Source organism: Bison bison, unplaced genomic scaffold (genome assembly GCF_000754665.1).
Source record: "Bison bison bison isolate TAMUID 2011002044 unplaced genomic scaffold, Bison_UMD1.0 scf7180017864519, whole genome shotgun sequence".
Taxonomy (NCBI): domain Eukaryota; kingdom Metazoa; phylum Chordata; class Mammalia; order Artiodactyla; family Bovidae; genus Bison; species Bison bison.
The window spans coordinates 6,570,948-6,587,900 of NW_011495072.1; the positions used below are offsets into that span (position 1 = coordinate 6,570,948).

The 16,953-nt window shown below is 50.0% G+C and overlaps 1 protein-coding gene across 1 annotated transcript in view; it reads left to right on the forward strand.

Annotated features, from left to right (window-relative positions):
- Positions 1-16,483, forward strand: part of SYT6 (synaptotagmin VI) — a 62,492-nt gene extending 46,009 nt beyond the window's left edge. Inside the window, exons 4-7 of the mRNA XM_010830766.1 lie at positions 6,382-6,502; positions 11,195-11,366; positions 12,546-12,696; positions 16,466-16,483. Coding sequence (XP_010829068.1) covers positions 6,382-6,502; positions 11,195-11,366; positions 12,546-12,696; positions 16,466-16,483 — 462 coding nt within the window. The remainder of the gene's footprint in view (positions 1-6,381; positions 6,503-11,194; positions 11,367-12,545; positions 12,697-16,465) is intronic.
- The last annotated feature ends 470 nt before the right edge of the window (positions 16,484-16,953 follow it).

Sequence of the window (16,953 nt, forward strand, 5' to 3'; positions counted from 1 at the left end):
TCTCCGGCCTTATCCCAAGCCCGGGAGCTCTCGATAATGGTAGTTGTGATAGTCTTAACAAATTATAATAGCGGCTAATGCTTTCTGAGTGCTTACTGTGTGCCAGGCACTATGCTAAGCACTTGGCACAAATTACCTCATTTAATCTTTATTTATCAACCTTAGGAAGTAGGTACTGTTATTAGCCCCATTTCACAGATTAGAAAACCAAGACTAGAAAAGGATTAAAGTAAGTTACACTCCTCATAAACGGAGCTGGACCCTGGACCCAGAGTTGCCTGACCTCAAGTCCACAGGCTCAACCATTCCTTCATCAGCCAGTATTTCCTGAGCTCTTACTGTGAATTGGGCCCTGGGCTAGATATGGGGGATTGATGAGTAAAACCAGTCCATATCCCTGCTCCCACAGAGCCCCCCATCTAATGAGAACACTGCATTCATCATAAAATCCCCACAATCAAATAGAAGCTATGGTTGTGGCGTGGGCTCTGAAGAGGTCTGGGGGGCTGTGGGGGTGGATACCAGTCCCGGCATCCAGCCTCCACATGTGACTCATCTCTACCCCCAGTTCCAAGCCCCAGATCTACATAGAGGGATTGCTCACTGGCTCTTTCTTTACCTGTTGAAGCCAAATTGGCTTCCACCCCATCTCGCTTCCAGCCCCCCAGCCTCAGGGTAACAGCACTTCCTGCCCAGTGCTTCAAAGATCTTTTTATTCTCTTGTGACTTTTCTGAAAGTGTAGCAGATACTTCTCTGCTGATGCTGAGCGATTCAGACAAGCCACTTAATGATTAAGAGACTAGAAGTGTTCTCTAAGAGATGGGGAAGCATCGTTCTTGCTTCGCTCAGCCTGGATTCCCCAGACGGACGCAGAGGCATTGACGCCACTCATTGCCTATTTAAGAGGAAGAAGCCCAGCCCTGGAGAAGAACAAAACAGGTGGGGGGCAGTGGGAACTGAAGGAATGAGAGCATATGAAATTCAAAACAAAGTTCCTGGATACCTTGAGGTGGGTAAACAGACAGGTAGCAGTTAAGCATCCTTGAAAGTGTGAAAGTGCTAATCTCTCAGCCGTGTCCGACTCTTTGCAACCAACCCCATGGACTGTAGCCCACCAGGCTCCTCTGTCCATGGAATTCTCCAGGAAAGAATACTGGAGTGGATTGCCATTCCCTTCTCCAGGTATCTTCCCTACCCAGGGATCGAACCCCAGTCTTCTGATTGCAGGCAGATTCTTTACCCTCTGAGCCACCAGGGAAGCCCTTAGGCATCCTTGGACCATCTTAATTGGTGATGGCTGATGATGAATTTTTCCAGTTTGAATGCTTGGTTTTTATGGCTGGCAGGGACCTTAAGGCTATAGCATCTGGGGTGATGCTCTCATTTTATAGACCAAAGCCCAGAGATGTGAAATGACAAGCCTGAGTACTTAGTGGTGGAGGGACTAAATAAAGTCCCTCCCTTTCCTGGGCAGTCCACAGGTAGGAAATTTTTTTTTTTTTCTATACTTAGGGCTGTGTGAGTGCATCAAGGAGAGAAAAGTGCTTTAATGAGCTGTTGCAGATGGACTCCTGGGGAACCAGCAAGGGCAATGCGGTGCAGTGGATGGGCCTTTACAAATCTTACTGCCCAGACGTCTGGGCGCAGCAGCCAGGGGAGATGCTACTAGAATGCACAATGATGTAGGTGGACAGGCTTCATGCAATTAAGGACAGGATTCTCCAAGCACCAATATCCTGGATGCAGGCCTGCCCCTCTCCAAGCAATAGCCAAGACTTTCACCAGCTGCTGCTGGGCTCAGACCCACCCTATCAGCCCCTTGGGTCAGCAGTCCAGAGGCCTAAGTTGGAGTCTGCTGCTTTCTGGACAGCAGTGACCTCTTCTGCACCAGGAAGCTCATTGCCAGTCAGGGGCCCTATGGTGGCCTCTCTTGACAGAAGGTGAAGATGAAAGGAATAATGTGCTGGCTGTTCTGTAGCCCCTGGTCACCCCTGGTTATATTAAAGCCAAAGCCACAAACATCCTCAGTGAGGATAAAAGGCTGGCAAGTGTGCAGGATCTGGGGCTGAAACCTCCTGAGAAAGCAGGTGGTGCTGAGATGACTCGGCAAGGCTGCCCATGGGGCCAAGCTGGGCCTGGCTTTCCAGAGAGGGAGATGCCTCCAGGAGATGCTGACTTTCTGTCTGCTTAGCCCCATCTATGTACTCAAAAGTAAACTATTTATTTTCCTTTATCAAGTAACCTGGTCCTCTGCTGTTTACAAGGGCTTCCCAGGTGGCTCTAGTGGTAAAGAACCCCCCTGCCAATGCAAGAGACATAAGAGATGTTCGATCCCTGGGTAGAGGAGATCCCCTGGAGAAGGGCATGGCAACCCACTCCAGTATTCATGCCTGGAGAATCCCCGTGGACAGAGGAGCCTGGCAGGCTACAGTCCATGGAGTCACAAGAGTCAGACATGACTGAAGCGACTGATCACACACTGCTGTCTACATATGCAGGGGAATGAATATTTGCCTTAACCCACTGAGCCAAGAGTAGCTGTTCTGCCATCAGGTCCAATCACCCCCAGCAGAAGGTCCAAGATCAGACTTTGGGCCACTTGGCCCCAGTTTCCTCTCTGCCCCCAAGTCATAGTGGACTCTTGACCCACTCCTTTTGCCTCTTGGGGCCCAGTGATGGAGGGTGGAGCTCACTGTTGGGTGCAGGAACCAGGAGGGGGGTGGGGAGTTCTAAATCCTGCTGCGGACTCAGCACCTTGTGTGCCCCCAGGGGCGGCTCTACAGAGGAAGGAGGGCCCTGCTGACTCTGTGCTGTCCCTGGGGGGAGCCATCTCTGAGGGCGGCCTACAGAGCCCCAGGGGATTCCGCTCACCCTGAGGGCTCTGCCACAGCCCCAGGCAAGTCTCCCAAGCTCACAAACAAACTAACTTAGACTCCTGCGAAAAGACTGCCTTTGAAGGCTTCACTCTGCATCTGTCAGGTGGCTGAGTGGGAAAAGGTGACAGCAGCCTTGTGCTCACTCCTTTCACAGGTAAGAGTCACACATGACTGAGCGACTAAGCACACGCTCACAGGGACCCTGGGAACTTCTAGATTGCTTACCAGGGCCCTAACCTGATGGAAACGTTGATATGGAGAACCATTCCTTTCAAGGGTTCTTCTGCCTAAAGTGTAACCGTCTGTGTAGCTCCTCTTGGGCTCTCAAGCATCTCTGAAGCACAGTATAGGTAAAGTGAAGGCCCTGCCCCAAAGGGGCCTCTAGTCCCTGGATGCTACAGGAGGGCTTGGCTGTAGCAAAGCAGGGACTCGTGCACCCCTGTGAGCACCTCAGGGGAAGAAAGTGTAGCAGGTATGTGGGGAGATGTGCTTAGTAAGGGCTGCACCCTGGGCAAGGGTCCCTGTGAGGGGCATGGCCCTGGGTCCTCCAAGATGCATGGGATTATCATCCAAACAAAGACAAGAGGAGGAAGCATGTTGGCCAAAAGAACCAAAGATACACCGGCCAGTTGGAGCAGAGGGTTGGCAAGGAGGGATACAGAAAAATAATCAGGGGAGGTGGTAGGCGGGACTAATCGTTAAGCGTCCGGAATGTAAGCTAGGAGGATGGGTCTTGATTCTGGAAGCTGCACAGGGGGCGCTACCAAGAGCATTTGGGCAGCAGCCCTGGCCTATAAAAGTCTGGCCCCAGAGCACTCATTTGACCTCAGCAAGTCGCTTAACTTCACCAGTCATTTCCTCCTGCATGCGGTGGGGGTACTAAGATCACCCATCCCACAGGGGCTGTGGTGAGACTCACGGAGGCAATTTAGCAAAGGACTTGGCACATGGTACGCATGCAATAACCTTGGTTCTTCTTGCTGTTATTGAGGCTGGATGGGTTTCTTGAACACTGGGCAGGATTGCACCTTGGAGGGTTATAAGGAAATCAAGGGAGTTGGGGGCCTCCTTGTAGCTCGGTGCCTCCTCTAGAGATGGAACATTCAGCCAGGTGCACTGCTGACCTGACCCCTGCTGCCTGAGGGGACAGTCACGCTCCCCTGTGCCACTTGCCGTGGGCCACTTCCTGTTTCTCTCTCCCTGGACTAGGGGGCTCCGGAGGGAGACAGGACATGCACCTGAGCGAGATGGAGATCCTGGCTCCTTCTTTCCTCCCTCCCTCCCTCCTCCTTTTCCCTCTCCCTCCCTCCTTTCCTTCCTCTGCACCAGGTCTTAGTTCGGCCATTTGGGATCTTTAGTGGCAGCATGTGGGATCTAGTTTCCCAACCAGGGATCAAACCCAGGTCCCCTGCATTGGGAGCACAGAGTCTTAGCCACTGGACCACCAAGAAAATCCTCTTGGCGCCTTCTTTTACACCCCTCTAGGCTGCATGCCTGTTGAGGGGGACAGCACACTCTCCACCAAACATGGAGCCTTTAACAGGATCTCAGTAAATCCAAGTGGAAAGAACAAGTGAAGTGCAGTCTAAGGTCTGGAGGAGCCTGGGTTACCTTGAGATGTTCCCTAGGTGGGCTGCTATCCTGAGGGTCAGAGTCCAGCTGTGCCTCACACCAGCTGCACAAGCCTGGTCAGGACATTACACCTGAGTTTAACCACTGAGTTCTTGTCTGTGAGATGGAGGGAATAATGACAATACCCACTGCCTTGCACAGTCACTGTGAGCCTCAAAGGTGGAAATGCCCATCACAGAAGAGCTTCACAGGGCACAGTTCATGGGTTTTGGTCTGGGCTCCATGTACTAGGGTCTGTGGGGGAGTGCAGAGGAGGGGGGAGCTCTCTCTACAGTGTGTCCAGCTCTGCCCCAGCCAGACACCACACTTCCACCTCTCACCCCTGCCCACAATACCCCCACCCGCTTCTTGTCCAGGAGCTGTTACTCCTGGGATTTGATTTGGGAGTGGGTTGAAAAAGGACAAATCTTGGGCTAGGGAAAGGGTGGGTATAGTGCCACCTAGAGGAGAGCATTGGGACCACATACTCTGGAAGGGGTGGGGGAATTATTCTGCAGGAGGGGCCAAGTGTCAGGAGTCTTTAGGAGTCTCCAGTAGAGGGTGGTTCTTTGAGAGAAGAAGAGACAAAAACCTTGGTGCGATCCTTGACTGCTCTCTTTCTCTGAAGTCACCTCCTCCAGGAGGCCTCCCCAGCCAGCCTGAAATCAGAGCCACCCCAAACCTTGACCTCTTCCTCTTCCACCCTGGATCTGGGGGCTTTAAAGGAGGAAACATCTCTACGTCCTGGAGCCCCACATCAGCCTCAGAGCCTGGGAGATTTTGCAGTGATAGCACTCTCCTCTGTCAGCTGGGGAACAGGAAGAGGAGCAGTCCAGCAGAGTGCTGTTTAATTCAACAGTCAGACATGCTTACTGTCTTTGAAGTTTTCCTATTCCCTGTTGCTCAGAAACTTCCCGGGATCCCTGGTCATGATGCTTCTGGGGTCAGAAGAGGCAGGAGGGTATATGCTCCAGGCTGGGTTCATAGCTGAAGCATGACCACACATAAGGACAGAGTGGATCCAAGACCTGGCACGAACATGGAATGGCAAGTGTGTATCTTCTTGGTCAGTGCCATGTCCTGAGCAGGTCCTGATTCCTTGTGCTTCCACGCGCAAGCCTGGAAGTTGGAGTGCTAGGTGTGTTTCAGGAGAGGCAAGGAAGCTGCCAGAGCTTCCCAGGTGGCGCTAGCAGTAAAGAACCTGCCTGCCAGTGCAGGAGACTCAAGAGAGGAGGGTTCATGCAGGGAAGATCCCCTGCAGGAGGGCATGGCAACCCACCCCAGTATTCTTGCCTGGAGCATTCCATGGACAGAGGAGCCTGGAGGGCTATAGTCCGTAGGGTCACAAAGAGCCAGATACAACTGAAGCGACACAACTGAAGCACATAAAGAAGCTTCCAAGGCAGAGGGCCTTGTGAAGATTGACTGAGCTGAGAGCTAGAATCGGATATGCTGGGAGAGGGGACCCCTGCTGGCCAGAGTGGGTTTTGTACAGGATACTATCGGGACCACAGGCCAGCAGGGTGGGGAGTCAAGGGCTCACGTGACCAAGAAAGGTAAACTGGAAAATAGGGTTGGGCCCCCAAGGGCTTGGTGGCTTGAGGGGCTGCAGCCAAAGGGCACAGGTAGGGCAGGTGAGGTCAAAGCAGGAGGGAGAGGACCAGGACCAGAGTCTGATCAGAGCTGAGAAGGAAAGTCGAAGAGGACAGTGTCTGCTGAAGAGCCAATGTCGTTATCACTGCCTTTTATACCCAGTTACTCCCAGGACAGAGGCCAGACCATCCAGCCTTACAGCACTCTGCCTCAGAGAGCTTCTCCGGGGCTCCGGAGTGGCCCCACGGCTGCACAGGAGCTGTGTGGCCCTCACCTGCCCTCCTGTCTGCTTCTTTGCAGGAAAGTGTGGATTTGGGCGAGATCATGTTCTCCCTCTGCTACCTGCCCACAGCAGGCAGGCTCACCCTCACCGTGATCAAATGCCGGAACCTCAAGGCAATGGACATCACAGGCTACTCAGGTACCTCTCCTACCCAGGTGCTTGCCATGTGGCCTCCCCATAGTCCCGACTTTAGGATGTGGAGAGATGTTGAGAGAGAAGGGGGAGGAATTGCCGGTATTCTTCGACTGGAGCACAGACCTGCGGGCATATGGCCTGGCTTTGAATACCAGTTCTGCCATTTCCTTGCTGTGTAATGTTTTGGTTTCATGATCTGAACAGAAAAAAAAAAAAAAAAAGTACACAGGTTGCTTTAAGAATAAACAAGTTAATTCATGTAAATGCTTAGAAATGAGCCAGACACCTAATAAGCAGTCAGTTGTTGCTCAGTCGCTCAGTCGTGTCCAACTCTGCGACTGAGCAGTCAGGAGATATTAGCTATTACAATCATTCTTTCTCTTGGAGGATGGAGAGGATAAGAAGCAAATAAATGGGAGGAAAAAATAAGAAGGAAATATCTTTCTGGTTGGTGTGAGGCCTCAGGACTTCTAAGGGTTATGTCAAGTTTGAGTGTCTTAAGTGTTTGTTGATCCATGAAGCCCTGCAGCAGCCCTGTAGTGAGTCAGAGGAACAGAGTCACTGAAAAGCAAAGTGCATTTGTATTTGAGGTTTTCCTGCAGGGCTCTGGGCCTCTGTCTCAGCACCAGGAGAGCCGCTAGGTACCACAGGAGAGACAAGTGCTGTTCTAGCAACTGAGGAGACACTTGTTTGGAGGCAGCCTCAGAGCTTGCAGGCTGGACACAGTGTCAGAGGTCTGATCCTTTCCCACGATTATGCAAGTTTTCGTTGTGCAGGGTTTTGGGTTGTAATATAACAGCAGAGTCTCAGGAACCTTCTGCCCCGAGTTGACTCAAATTAGCCCAAGAAGTGGAAGAGGGTGGAGCGTTCCAAGGAGCAGGCACGTAGAATAGCCTGGGCTGCACTCAGATGCAAATGCTTGGTTTGTTTCCCTAAAACTCCCTCCTAAGAGGCTCTTCTCCAGATTCTGATTACAAACATAAATCCACTCCAGAGGTGCCTCTGAACTTGGCTGGGAGTATGTGGAAGATTTTCCCTTTCGTTCTTTATTTCCTTAGTATAATCACAGTTGCTGCAAAGAAGTGATGATCCAGATGAACACATCTGGGCCCAGACCCAACCTGGTGCAGTTGGAAGATGAGATATTAGGCTTTGGAAAATGAGGTTTCAGGGAACGGTGGTCAAGAAATGCTGAAGTCAGGTGTATTTGTGGTGGCTTTGAATGCCTCTGCTCCCAGAGCTCCCCCCTACTGCCGCCTCCACGTCTCTGTGCATAACTCACTCCTTCCAGGCTGAAAGCTGCCCCTGAAAGTGCCTGCCCTGATGTTTTTCCTTCCACAGAAGCTACCACCACACATCAGAACATGGTGGGGAGCTTGAAGAAGCTTTTCCAACATGTACAAGGCTTTTAGACATCAGCAAGCTGGCTTCCTCCAAAACTGCAACCGATTGTAGATTTCATTTTAATAACAAAATAAGTGTGTGCAGGGACAGAAATTCACCAAGGCCTCTCAAAACTGCTGAAGGAAATAGGATTTTGCTGCCCAAGTCCCACTCTGTCTTCTCTGGTGTAATTAAATTGATGTGCTAGAGAGAGAGTGCTTATGGCGAAGCCACCAAGATAATCGTGTGGGTTGTTGCACATCAGAGGGTTGGGGGTGAGAGATTTTTCTCATGCCAAGTTCCAACCTCTCTCTCACGATTGCCTCTCTTTTCTACCTGGGTTTGGAATTGGGTATTTTGTTTGTTTTCATTTGGAATCTGGTATTACATCTCAGCTTGATTCTGAAGATTCAGGGGTCCTCTTTTCGCTAGGAATTTCCATCTTGTTCACTGATGTAAGCAAGTGTCTGGGACAGTTCGTGAAACATCATAAGCATTAAATAAGTATGTATTGAATGATGAATGAATGGGTAACTTTGTCAAAGGGTGATGTACCTGGGACACTCACCCCAGGGGTCTCTCAAACTCGATCCCCTGTTTTGGAGGATAAGTTTGAGTTTGCCTTCAACCCAGATTGCTTTGCTGTTGGACTGAACTCAGGGGTGCATTTGCCTGTTCTTGATTTATATGACATTGACCTCTAAAACCAAGGATCTTTCTGTTCTCCTTGATCTAAACTAGTCATGAATCAATTCCCTAAGCCTATCCACTGGAACCATGACCATAAAAAACAGTACAGAATAATCATAAGGATCAGTATCCCCCAAAAGGATGGTGGGTTAGTACACCCACCCATCTCTGCCACATCTAGTCTGCACTACTTTGAATCTAGTGGTTACAAATGTAAACTTTGGAGTCAGACATAAATTAAAATCTTAGGCAAGTTTCTTAATCTCTCAAATCTCAAATTCTCTATCTGTCAAAGGGGGATAATCGTAAATGTTTTATAGGACTGACATTTTAAATGACATGATATACATAAATCTCTCAGCACAATGCCTGGCATATACTAAATGCCGAATTATGATGGCCCTCGTGACAAGGAGGCTGAAACACACTGCTGGCCTTTGTGCCCCTCCCTTAGCTGCATCTTAGGCTACTGGAGAGGACAGGACCTCAAGGTCATTTGGAGCCAGCATTCCACTAGAAGCTCAAGCTTCTGCCCCAGCGCAAACCACCCAGGGAACAGCCCTGTCTCTGTTTAGCCTCTTAGGCGATAGTGAGATTATGTGTGCCTTCAAGGGAAATACCCACGGAATTTTATAAATTAGATATGCCTCACAGGAGTGAATAGAGGTGGGGAAGGAAGCTGAGAATCTCCCAGTTAGTTATCAGGCATTTGCCTAGTGGCCCAGGGAACAGGATTCAATCTCTGGGTCGGGAAGATCCCCTGGAGAAGGAAACGGCAACCCGCTCCAGTATTCTTGCCTGGAGAATCCCATGGACAGAGGAGCCTGGTGGGCTACAGTCCATAGGGGTCGCAAGAGTAGGACACAACTGAAGTGACTTGGCAGCACCAGGGGCAGGTGGCTTTGTCAAACATTTCTAAGTCCAGCCACGTGGGCATTTGCTCTGCTGTGGGAGTGTGTGGACATAGGCATGAGAGGGGATGAGCAGTCCGTGGCAGCCTCAAGCCTGAAGACACTCTCCAAGACAACGTTCACACTTGAGCATAGAGGTTGCCATGTCAACAACAGGTCTTGGAAGTAACTTTCCCACTTGTCTGCTTGTACCTGAACACTGTCCAGGGCATATCCATAGAGAACAGAGCCTGAGGACATGAGAAAGCTGTCTCACGGCAGTTCTAGGAACCCCTCCTTCCTTTTTACTGAACATCCTCCTGAGAGAAACCTTGCCAATGGGTTGTCAGACACAGCAGGGTGGTTAAACACCTGATGGTCTCCCCAGGTCCCCCATAAACCCAAGCACCCCCACGGCTAAGGCACAGCTGCTGTCGTCATGTTGGTTAGTCAGCGGCGCACCTGGGCGCCTATGGAACTGCCTTTAAGGCTTGAGTTTCTGATCAGGTGTCGAGGTTCTCTGTAGCTTCCCCAAAGCTGTGTACCTCTTCCACCACCTGAACAATTCCCCAGGGAGCGTAAGGTCCTCGTGGGTACTTGGGTGCCCAGGAGTTAGAGTTACATGCCTGTGAATGAGGAGCCAGGGAGCAGGCTGCTGGGCCTGCGCCTCCTGACAGAGCCGCATGAGCCCTGGCTTCTGGGCAAGAAGTTGTCTCAGCACATCAGTGTCTCAAAAGCTGTTATTACCTGTGAGTTGCCCTCCTGTGTCTTGAGCTGTGCAGCATAAATAACAATTATGATGGTGACCGAGACACCTGCACGGTGAGATACAATAGGTGTCGCTTCACTTGGATGAGTAGAAAATTTCAGGGTAGGAAGCTGACCATGAAATACCCATTCAGAAAACTAAAGAAGAGACAAGGATGGGAGGTGCATGGGAGGTCAGTAAAAAGACAGCTCTTTGAGGGCTGAAGAGATTTCAAGATCACACTGAGAAAGGAAATGGCAGCCGGCCACCCCGAGTCCCAGAAGGCGGAGGCACTCAGTCCCCCGGCCATGGCCCCCCCTCCTCCACTGCCAAGAGTGGGCAGGAACCAGTTTCCAGGGGGGCCAAGAGCAGGGCCACTCCTCCCCTCCCTGATGCCGGGTAGAAATGAGCTTGAAGGAGCAATGAGACCCTTAAGCCTGTTGTCAGGTTGGGAGGACCCCACAAGCATCGTGACTGTCGCTGTTCATTTATTCTGTCTTGTGGCTACTCCTTGGGCATCATCAATTCTATTTTTACCCACTTTATCCTCTGGTTACTAATTCTGACAAGAACCCCTTAGAGAAAAGCCTGCAAGTAGGTAAAAGGAGGAGAGTGCCTTTGTTCAGCTTCAGCACCCTTTGGAGCCAGCCAGCCACCGTGGAGCTGAGATTTAGGGTCGTGAACTGCATACCCATGGGCAGGTTTCCTGTCTGATTTGGGGCCAGCTTCCCCATTAGCAAAAGTCCATTAAACACTCTCCTAGAAAGCCTGAGGTCGCTAAAGACTCTGTGTTTATGAAGCACAGAGTGTCCACAGAGACAGGTGTGCGACATAAATACGAGGTGGTTTAATTATTTTAACATCCCACTGATACCATCTGAGAACAACAGTAGGTCTGGGCTCCCAGATCCTCTGCCACACATGGTGCTCGAGGACATCTGCTTAACACGCTCCCTTCCCTTCCCGCTGCCCCCATGGGCACAGATCCATATGTCAAAGTGTCCCTACTCTGTGACGGGCGGAGACTGAAGAAAAAGAAAACCACCATAAAGAAGAACACCCTCAACCCTGTCTACAATGAGGCCATCATCTTTGACATTCCCCCGGAGAACATGGACCAAGTCAGCCTGCTCATCTCCGTTATGGATTATGATCGGTAGGTAAGGGCCCGGGGGCCGTGATTCCCTGCCCCTCACTCCCAGGACAGCACAGGGCTCCTTGACCTTGGACCTTGTGCTTCGTGTGGCTCAGGCACTCAATGGCCTCAAATCTGGCTCCACCCAGGGAGGTACAAGAGTTTGAGGAAGAGCATGGGTTTCCAAAGAAGCTCAAGCTTCACTTCCCAGTGGGCTCATTGCCATGAGGGGCTTCCCCACCCATCAATTTCCCTGAATTGACTCCTGACTCTTCCCGTTCCTCCTTCTGGCATCTGTTCTTGAGAACCCCTCCCTCTCCTCTCCACTCCCACTGCTACTTCCACTCCCGCTTGGGGATGTCTATGCAGCCTCCGAACTGACCCCTGCCGTCATCACTCCCTGCCTCAACCCAGCCACACCTTCCTAAAAGATCACTTTGTTCTGGGGCCTGCCCTTCTCAAGAACCATCAATGGCTCCTGTTGTCCAAGTTCTTCCCCGGAACTCTCAAGACCTTCCAGATCTGGACCCAGGGTATCCATCCAACTTGACTTCACTCACCTTGTATGAGTTTTTTCTCTTCCACTTTTCAAATCCTGCTCTCCTGTCAAGGCTGGCTCAAACAGATTCTCCAACTATTCCAGCCACTGTGCCTCCTTCTCTCCAGTTGTCACTTTGCTTGAAGGAGGGAAAACAAAAAACAAAAAAAACATGCAGTAAAGCCTCAATCCAGGATATTTAGCACAAGCTCTCAAGGCATAGTAAGTGCTTGGTGAACAAATGTGAGTGATGATTGATGCTCTTGCTGAGTGAACAAATCAAATCATAGCCGCTGGGTGTGGAGACATGGTACTCAGAGCAGGTTGATTTATTTCCAAATAGTGCTGATGTCTCAAGCACTCACTGAGTCAAATAAAGGAAGAGACTTAAACTCCCACTCCCCAAAGTCAAGCCATCTGCCCACCATTCCTGAGATTCCAAACAAGGTTAGAACTTTTTGCTCATCTGTCTGTGTCCAAAGTCCATCCAAGGAGGCCGGGGAATGTCTCACTGCAGCTGGCACCCTGAGGCCCTGCCAAGCATCTGTTTAAAGAGCTCAGTACTCTGAATTAGACCAGCAGGGTTGAGGCCCAGACTGCGGGACCTCCCTTTCTGAGAGCATGTCTGGTCACCGATGCCAGGCCCTCTGTTTCTCCCTTAGAGTGGGTCACAACGAGATCATTGGAGTCTGTCGTGTGGGGATCAACGCTGAAGGCCTGGGAAGGGACCACTGGAATGAGATGCTGGCGTACCCACGGAAGCCCATCGCACACTGGCACTCCTTGGTGGAGGTAAAGAAATCCTTCAAAGAGGTGGGTGAGGTCGCGCTTGGCCCTTGGCATGTTTGCTGCATGGCAGCGCGGGCTAGAGAATGGCAGTCGGCTGCTGCGAGACCTCGCCTTTGTGGGTCCTTGGTGGGGGTGGAGGTGGCTGGGTGCGGGGAGGCACACGCTTTTCACCCAGAGTGTAACAGGCAGGAAGGAAATGGAGGAAGACAGTGGGAACCTGCTTGACAAGAAGGCTTTGATGTGGAGTATATCGAAAGCGACCCTGAGTCCTAAATGGAAAATAAAAACTTGGAGGAAGCCTGGGCAGCTGCTCACCATGCCAGGCCAGGAATGCTTTCACAGAGCCCCTGAGCCAAGTCAGCCCTTTCAGAGAGAGCCCCAAGAGGGTGAGCTCAGAACCTGGCAGAAAATTCCACCCCTGTCCAAGCAGTAAGTTCCCTGAGGCTCTAGCCAGGCCGTCCTGCAGCGGTTTTCACTGTGTGGATGGAGCTGGCCAGAGAGAGGATGCCGCTCTCATGAATGTGGGTTCTCCCCACTGCTGGAGAAGAGAGTGTGGCTTCAAGGACCCACTTTCCAGCCAGGTCCTAACAGAGATGTAATGGACACAGCACTGCCTGGAAGTCCCTAAACGGGCTCCAGGCCTGGCCCTTCTCCACTTGCTACATAATCCTGAGCTAGTTATTTCTTTCTCGACTGCAAAGAAAATGTTCCTTCCAGTGACACCTACAATCTGCCCCACCCCCACCAAACCCCACCAGTTTAAGATCCTGCCATTTATCACCTCAATGGTCCCTTGGCCTTTTTTTTTTTTTTTCTTAAACGGGTTGGAACATGGGTTGGGGTGGCCAAAGCCTATGGGCAGGAGTTTAAAACTTTGAGAAAAGTTTTAAACCTCATTTTGAGTCTTTCAGACTCGAGTCCATAACCTAGAAAGCGAGATGATCATTCACTCATTTTATTAGCAATAGGTTTCAAGCCAGGAAGTCTCAAGAGTTGTATAAAAATTGGAAAATCTACTAATAAAAAAAGAAACCACATGGCCCCTCAGCTTAAAAGCAGAATCTCCTTAAAAACAAAATATCTCCTTCCCCATGTTCTGTGACACAGAAAAGGTATGGGCATAAAACCCAGAGAAGCTACAGCTCCCTTTCCTGCTCAGGGTGGCCAAGCCTGTTTCCAGCAGCACCGTTGTTCAGTCGTCATGTCCAGCTCTTTTCGACTCCGTGGGCTGCAGGCCTACCTGTCCCTCACCATCTCTCGGAGTTTGCCTAAGTTCACGTCCATTGAGTCGGTGATGCCATCCAACCATCTCATCCTCTGTCACCCCTTCTGCTCCTGCCCTCAATCTTTCCCAGCATCAGGGTCTTTTCCAATGAGTCAGCTCTTTGCATCAGGTGGCCAAAGTATTAGAGCTTCAGCATCAGTCCTTCCAATGAATATTCAGGGTTGATTTCCTTTAGGATTGACTGATTTGATCTCATTGGTGTCCAAGGGACTCTCCAGAGTCTTCTCCAGCACCACAATTCAAAAGCATCAATTCTTCGGTGCTCCAGCAGCATGAAACCTCACATTTCCGTCTCCTGGTTGCCTGGATTTTACCACAGCTCTGGAGCTTTATTGAGGGAGGCCAGCTCTTGGGCCCTCCTGCTTTCCCAGAAGGCCCTCTCTGCAAAGTGGGGGTAAGGCACCCACAATCAGCCTCCGCCTACACATGAGCCTCCAGTGGGAGGCCAGCAGCTCACTGACCGCATTGTTTAGTCAATCTAGGGAGGGGGTGTGGCAACTGTCCTCCCCCTTTAAAATCCTTTGGAGACATTTAATGACAGAATAGGTACACTAGAATGCTCAGGAAGGCATGGAGGCAGGGGTGAGGAGTGGGAGCTGAGGGGTCTCAGGCACCTCACTGCCCCACCTGGTCTTCAGTTTCCTGGTTGGTAAAATAAGGGGTGAGCTTTTCCCATCTCAGCTTTTCTAAGAAACTCTGACCTAAAATGACTGGGCGAAGAGTGAACCCACATCTTGTATCCCCTTTCTAACCTTGAAGATGCAACAACCCATTGCTGTTACTGGGTTCGTCTGTCCACATGAACTGGAGTAAGCAGTCAGTGGTGGCTGGAGTTGGAAGTGGGGTGCAGGGGAGTACAGTGGAGCTGGGACTCAGCCCCAGAATCGTTTTCCATAATGAATACAACCTAATTAAGCCAAATAATTGATTCCAAGTCCTGTTTCTTTGAGAACTCTGGCTTCCTGGTCCAGACTACAAAAGAAAGATAAAGTAGAACCAAGCCCTTGAAAATGAATTTTTGATGAGACAGCAAAGGGAAAGCAACAGTATATGGAAAACAAAAAGAGAATAAATTGATTCATATCCTTTGGGTTTACTTTTCATTGACCTCACACACCAGGTTCCCGAGACTGCCCATCCCCAACTCCCCAGCCTTCCATTTTCTGCTCAGCTGATCATGTCTCTGTATGAAGAAGCTGAGAACGGCATTCATCTTGGCAACTTAGGATTTCTTCAGTACACATTTATGAAAATGCGTGCCTATGCTTTTAGCCCCCACAGTTGAAGTCCCTTTATAAAGATGCATTAAAAACCCACCAGGATAATATAAAGTAAGCCTTTTTTGTGTTCATGTGATGCGTTGTACTTGAATATTTATCATCTCAATCATCCTTAGAGTTTACATCCTGTCTCCTTTTTGGTTGTGTTCTGGACATTGAGCAAGAACCTGGCTCCTGGAACTTGTTTCTCCCGTTTGTGTAATACATTGAAAAAAAACCCAAAACCTTCTTCTCCCACCCCCAGGAAGATGAATGGCATCATATCTAGAAAGCACTGTATTTATATTACACCATTCTTAGAGGGGTTTCAAGCTCTGTGATCATTACTTTTTTATTAACGAGAACAGAGGGCACCATACTTACTTGTTTGGGGTTTTTAAAATCAGGTTGAGGGAACAAATTAACTGAAAAGGTATTTTTCCCTGCTGGGATTCTTTTTCATGAATAAAAATTGATTAAGCCACAGCGAACAACCTTTCCCCTGCAGCGACTGTGGCCGCTCGCCTCTCAGCACTCCTGCCCAATGCTGCATGTCATCGTTGTCACCACATACAGAGCCCAGGTTGGCCAGCCACCTTCTCCAAGGCATTTTACTGTGAAGGGACAAACCCAAACCGCCTGCCAGGGATGGGACCTATCTGTTGGAACCTGACCCATTTCAGAACAATAAAAGATCTCACTGGACCACAGCCACCCTGGACTAATCACCTTCCTTGGTGTGCTGGGGACCAGTTCTCTGCTATTTCAGAGCCGCCACAATCAGCCTGCCAGGAATCATTCACCTTTCCATTGTCCATGAACCCCATCTCCTCCCTGTTTATCTTCATAGGAAAAATCAGAGGCTGGCAGGGGAGCCAGCGTGCCTCCTTCATTTGTTCTGGATAAACAATTATGCTCTGTGTGACTTCTCTTTGAGCTATTATGTAAAGGGAGAAAGAAATACTCCATGTGGCCATTTCGTTTTTTCTCCTGTGGACTGGCCTATCCATCAGGTTGTTTAAGTGGCATGCTTACTCGGGGAGAAGCCAGTAATTGCAGTGTACCTTGCACTGACGTTAAAAGTGACGTTAAATGTTGTAACAGAAAAAAGTAGAACTTCTAAAATGAAGGTCTATTCAATGAAAGCATTGGTAACCGTCTTTTGGCACCTTCTGGTTAAGAACTCTTGAGTCAGAAGTTGCAGTGGGCTCAACAACCAGGCATTTATTTATCTAAAATATTTCACCAGGGAAACCCTCGGTTGTGATTTCATTCACGTGGATGCTGCAAGCAGAGAGACTGCCACCTGGAGTTAGGAGTAAGTACCTGGTGTGGACCCAAAGACGTTAGGTTTCTTTTTCCATCGTGTGTCTCCTTCTCCTGGTGTGTCCAGGTGGGAAGGCGGCTGCAGGATGGAGTGGAGGGAACACTGAGTGTGGAGTTAGTAGATCTGATTTCAGATCCTAGTTCTGCTCCTGACTGGTTCTGTTGGCTTCCTCTGCATCTTTGTTTTCTTATCTGCAAGAACAAAAGAGCCAGGGCGATCTCCCAGCCGGTCTCTGGGTCCCGCATGCTAAGATAGCTCAGGCTCAGGTCACGTAATGGTGGTCGTCAGTACCTCCAGACCAGCCTTTTTTGGTTAGTTGTAAAGATCTGCAGGTTGGCCTGTCCAGGGTTACAAAGGGACCATGAAGAACTGAGCCTGGGGACTGAAAGAGAGGATTTCCTTCAATCTGG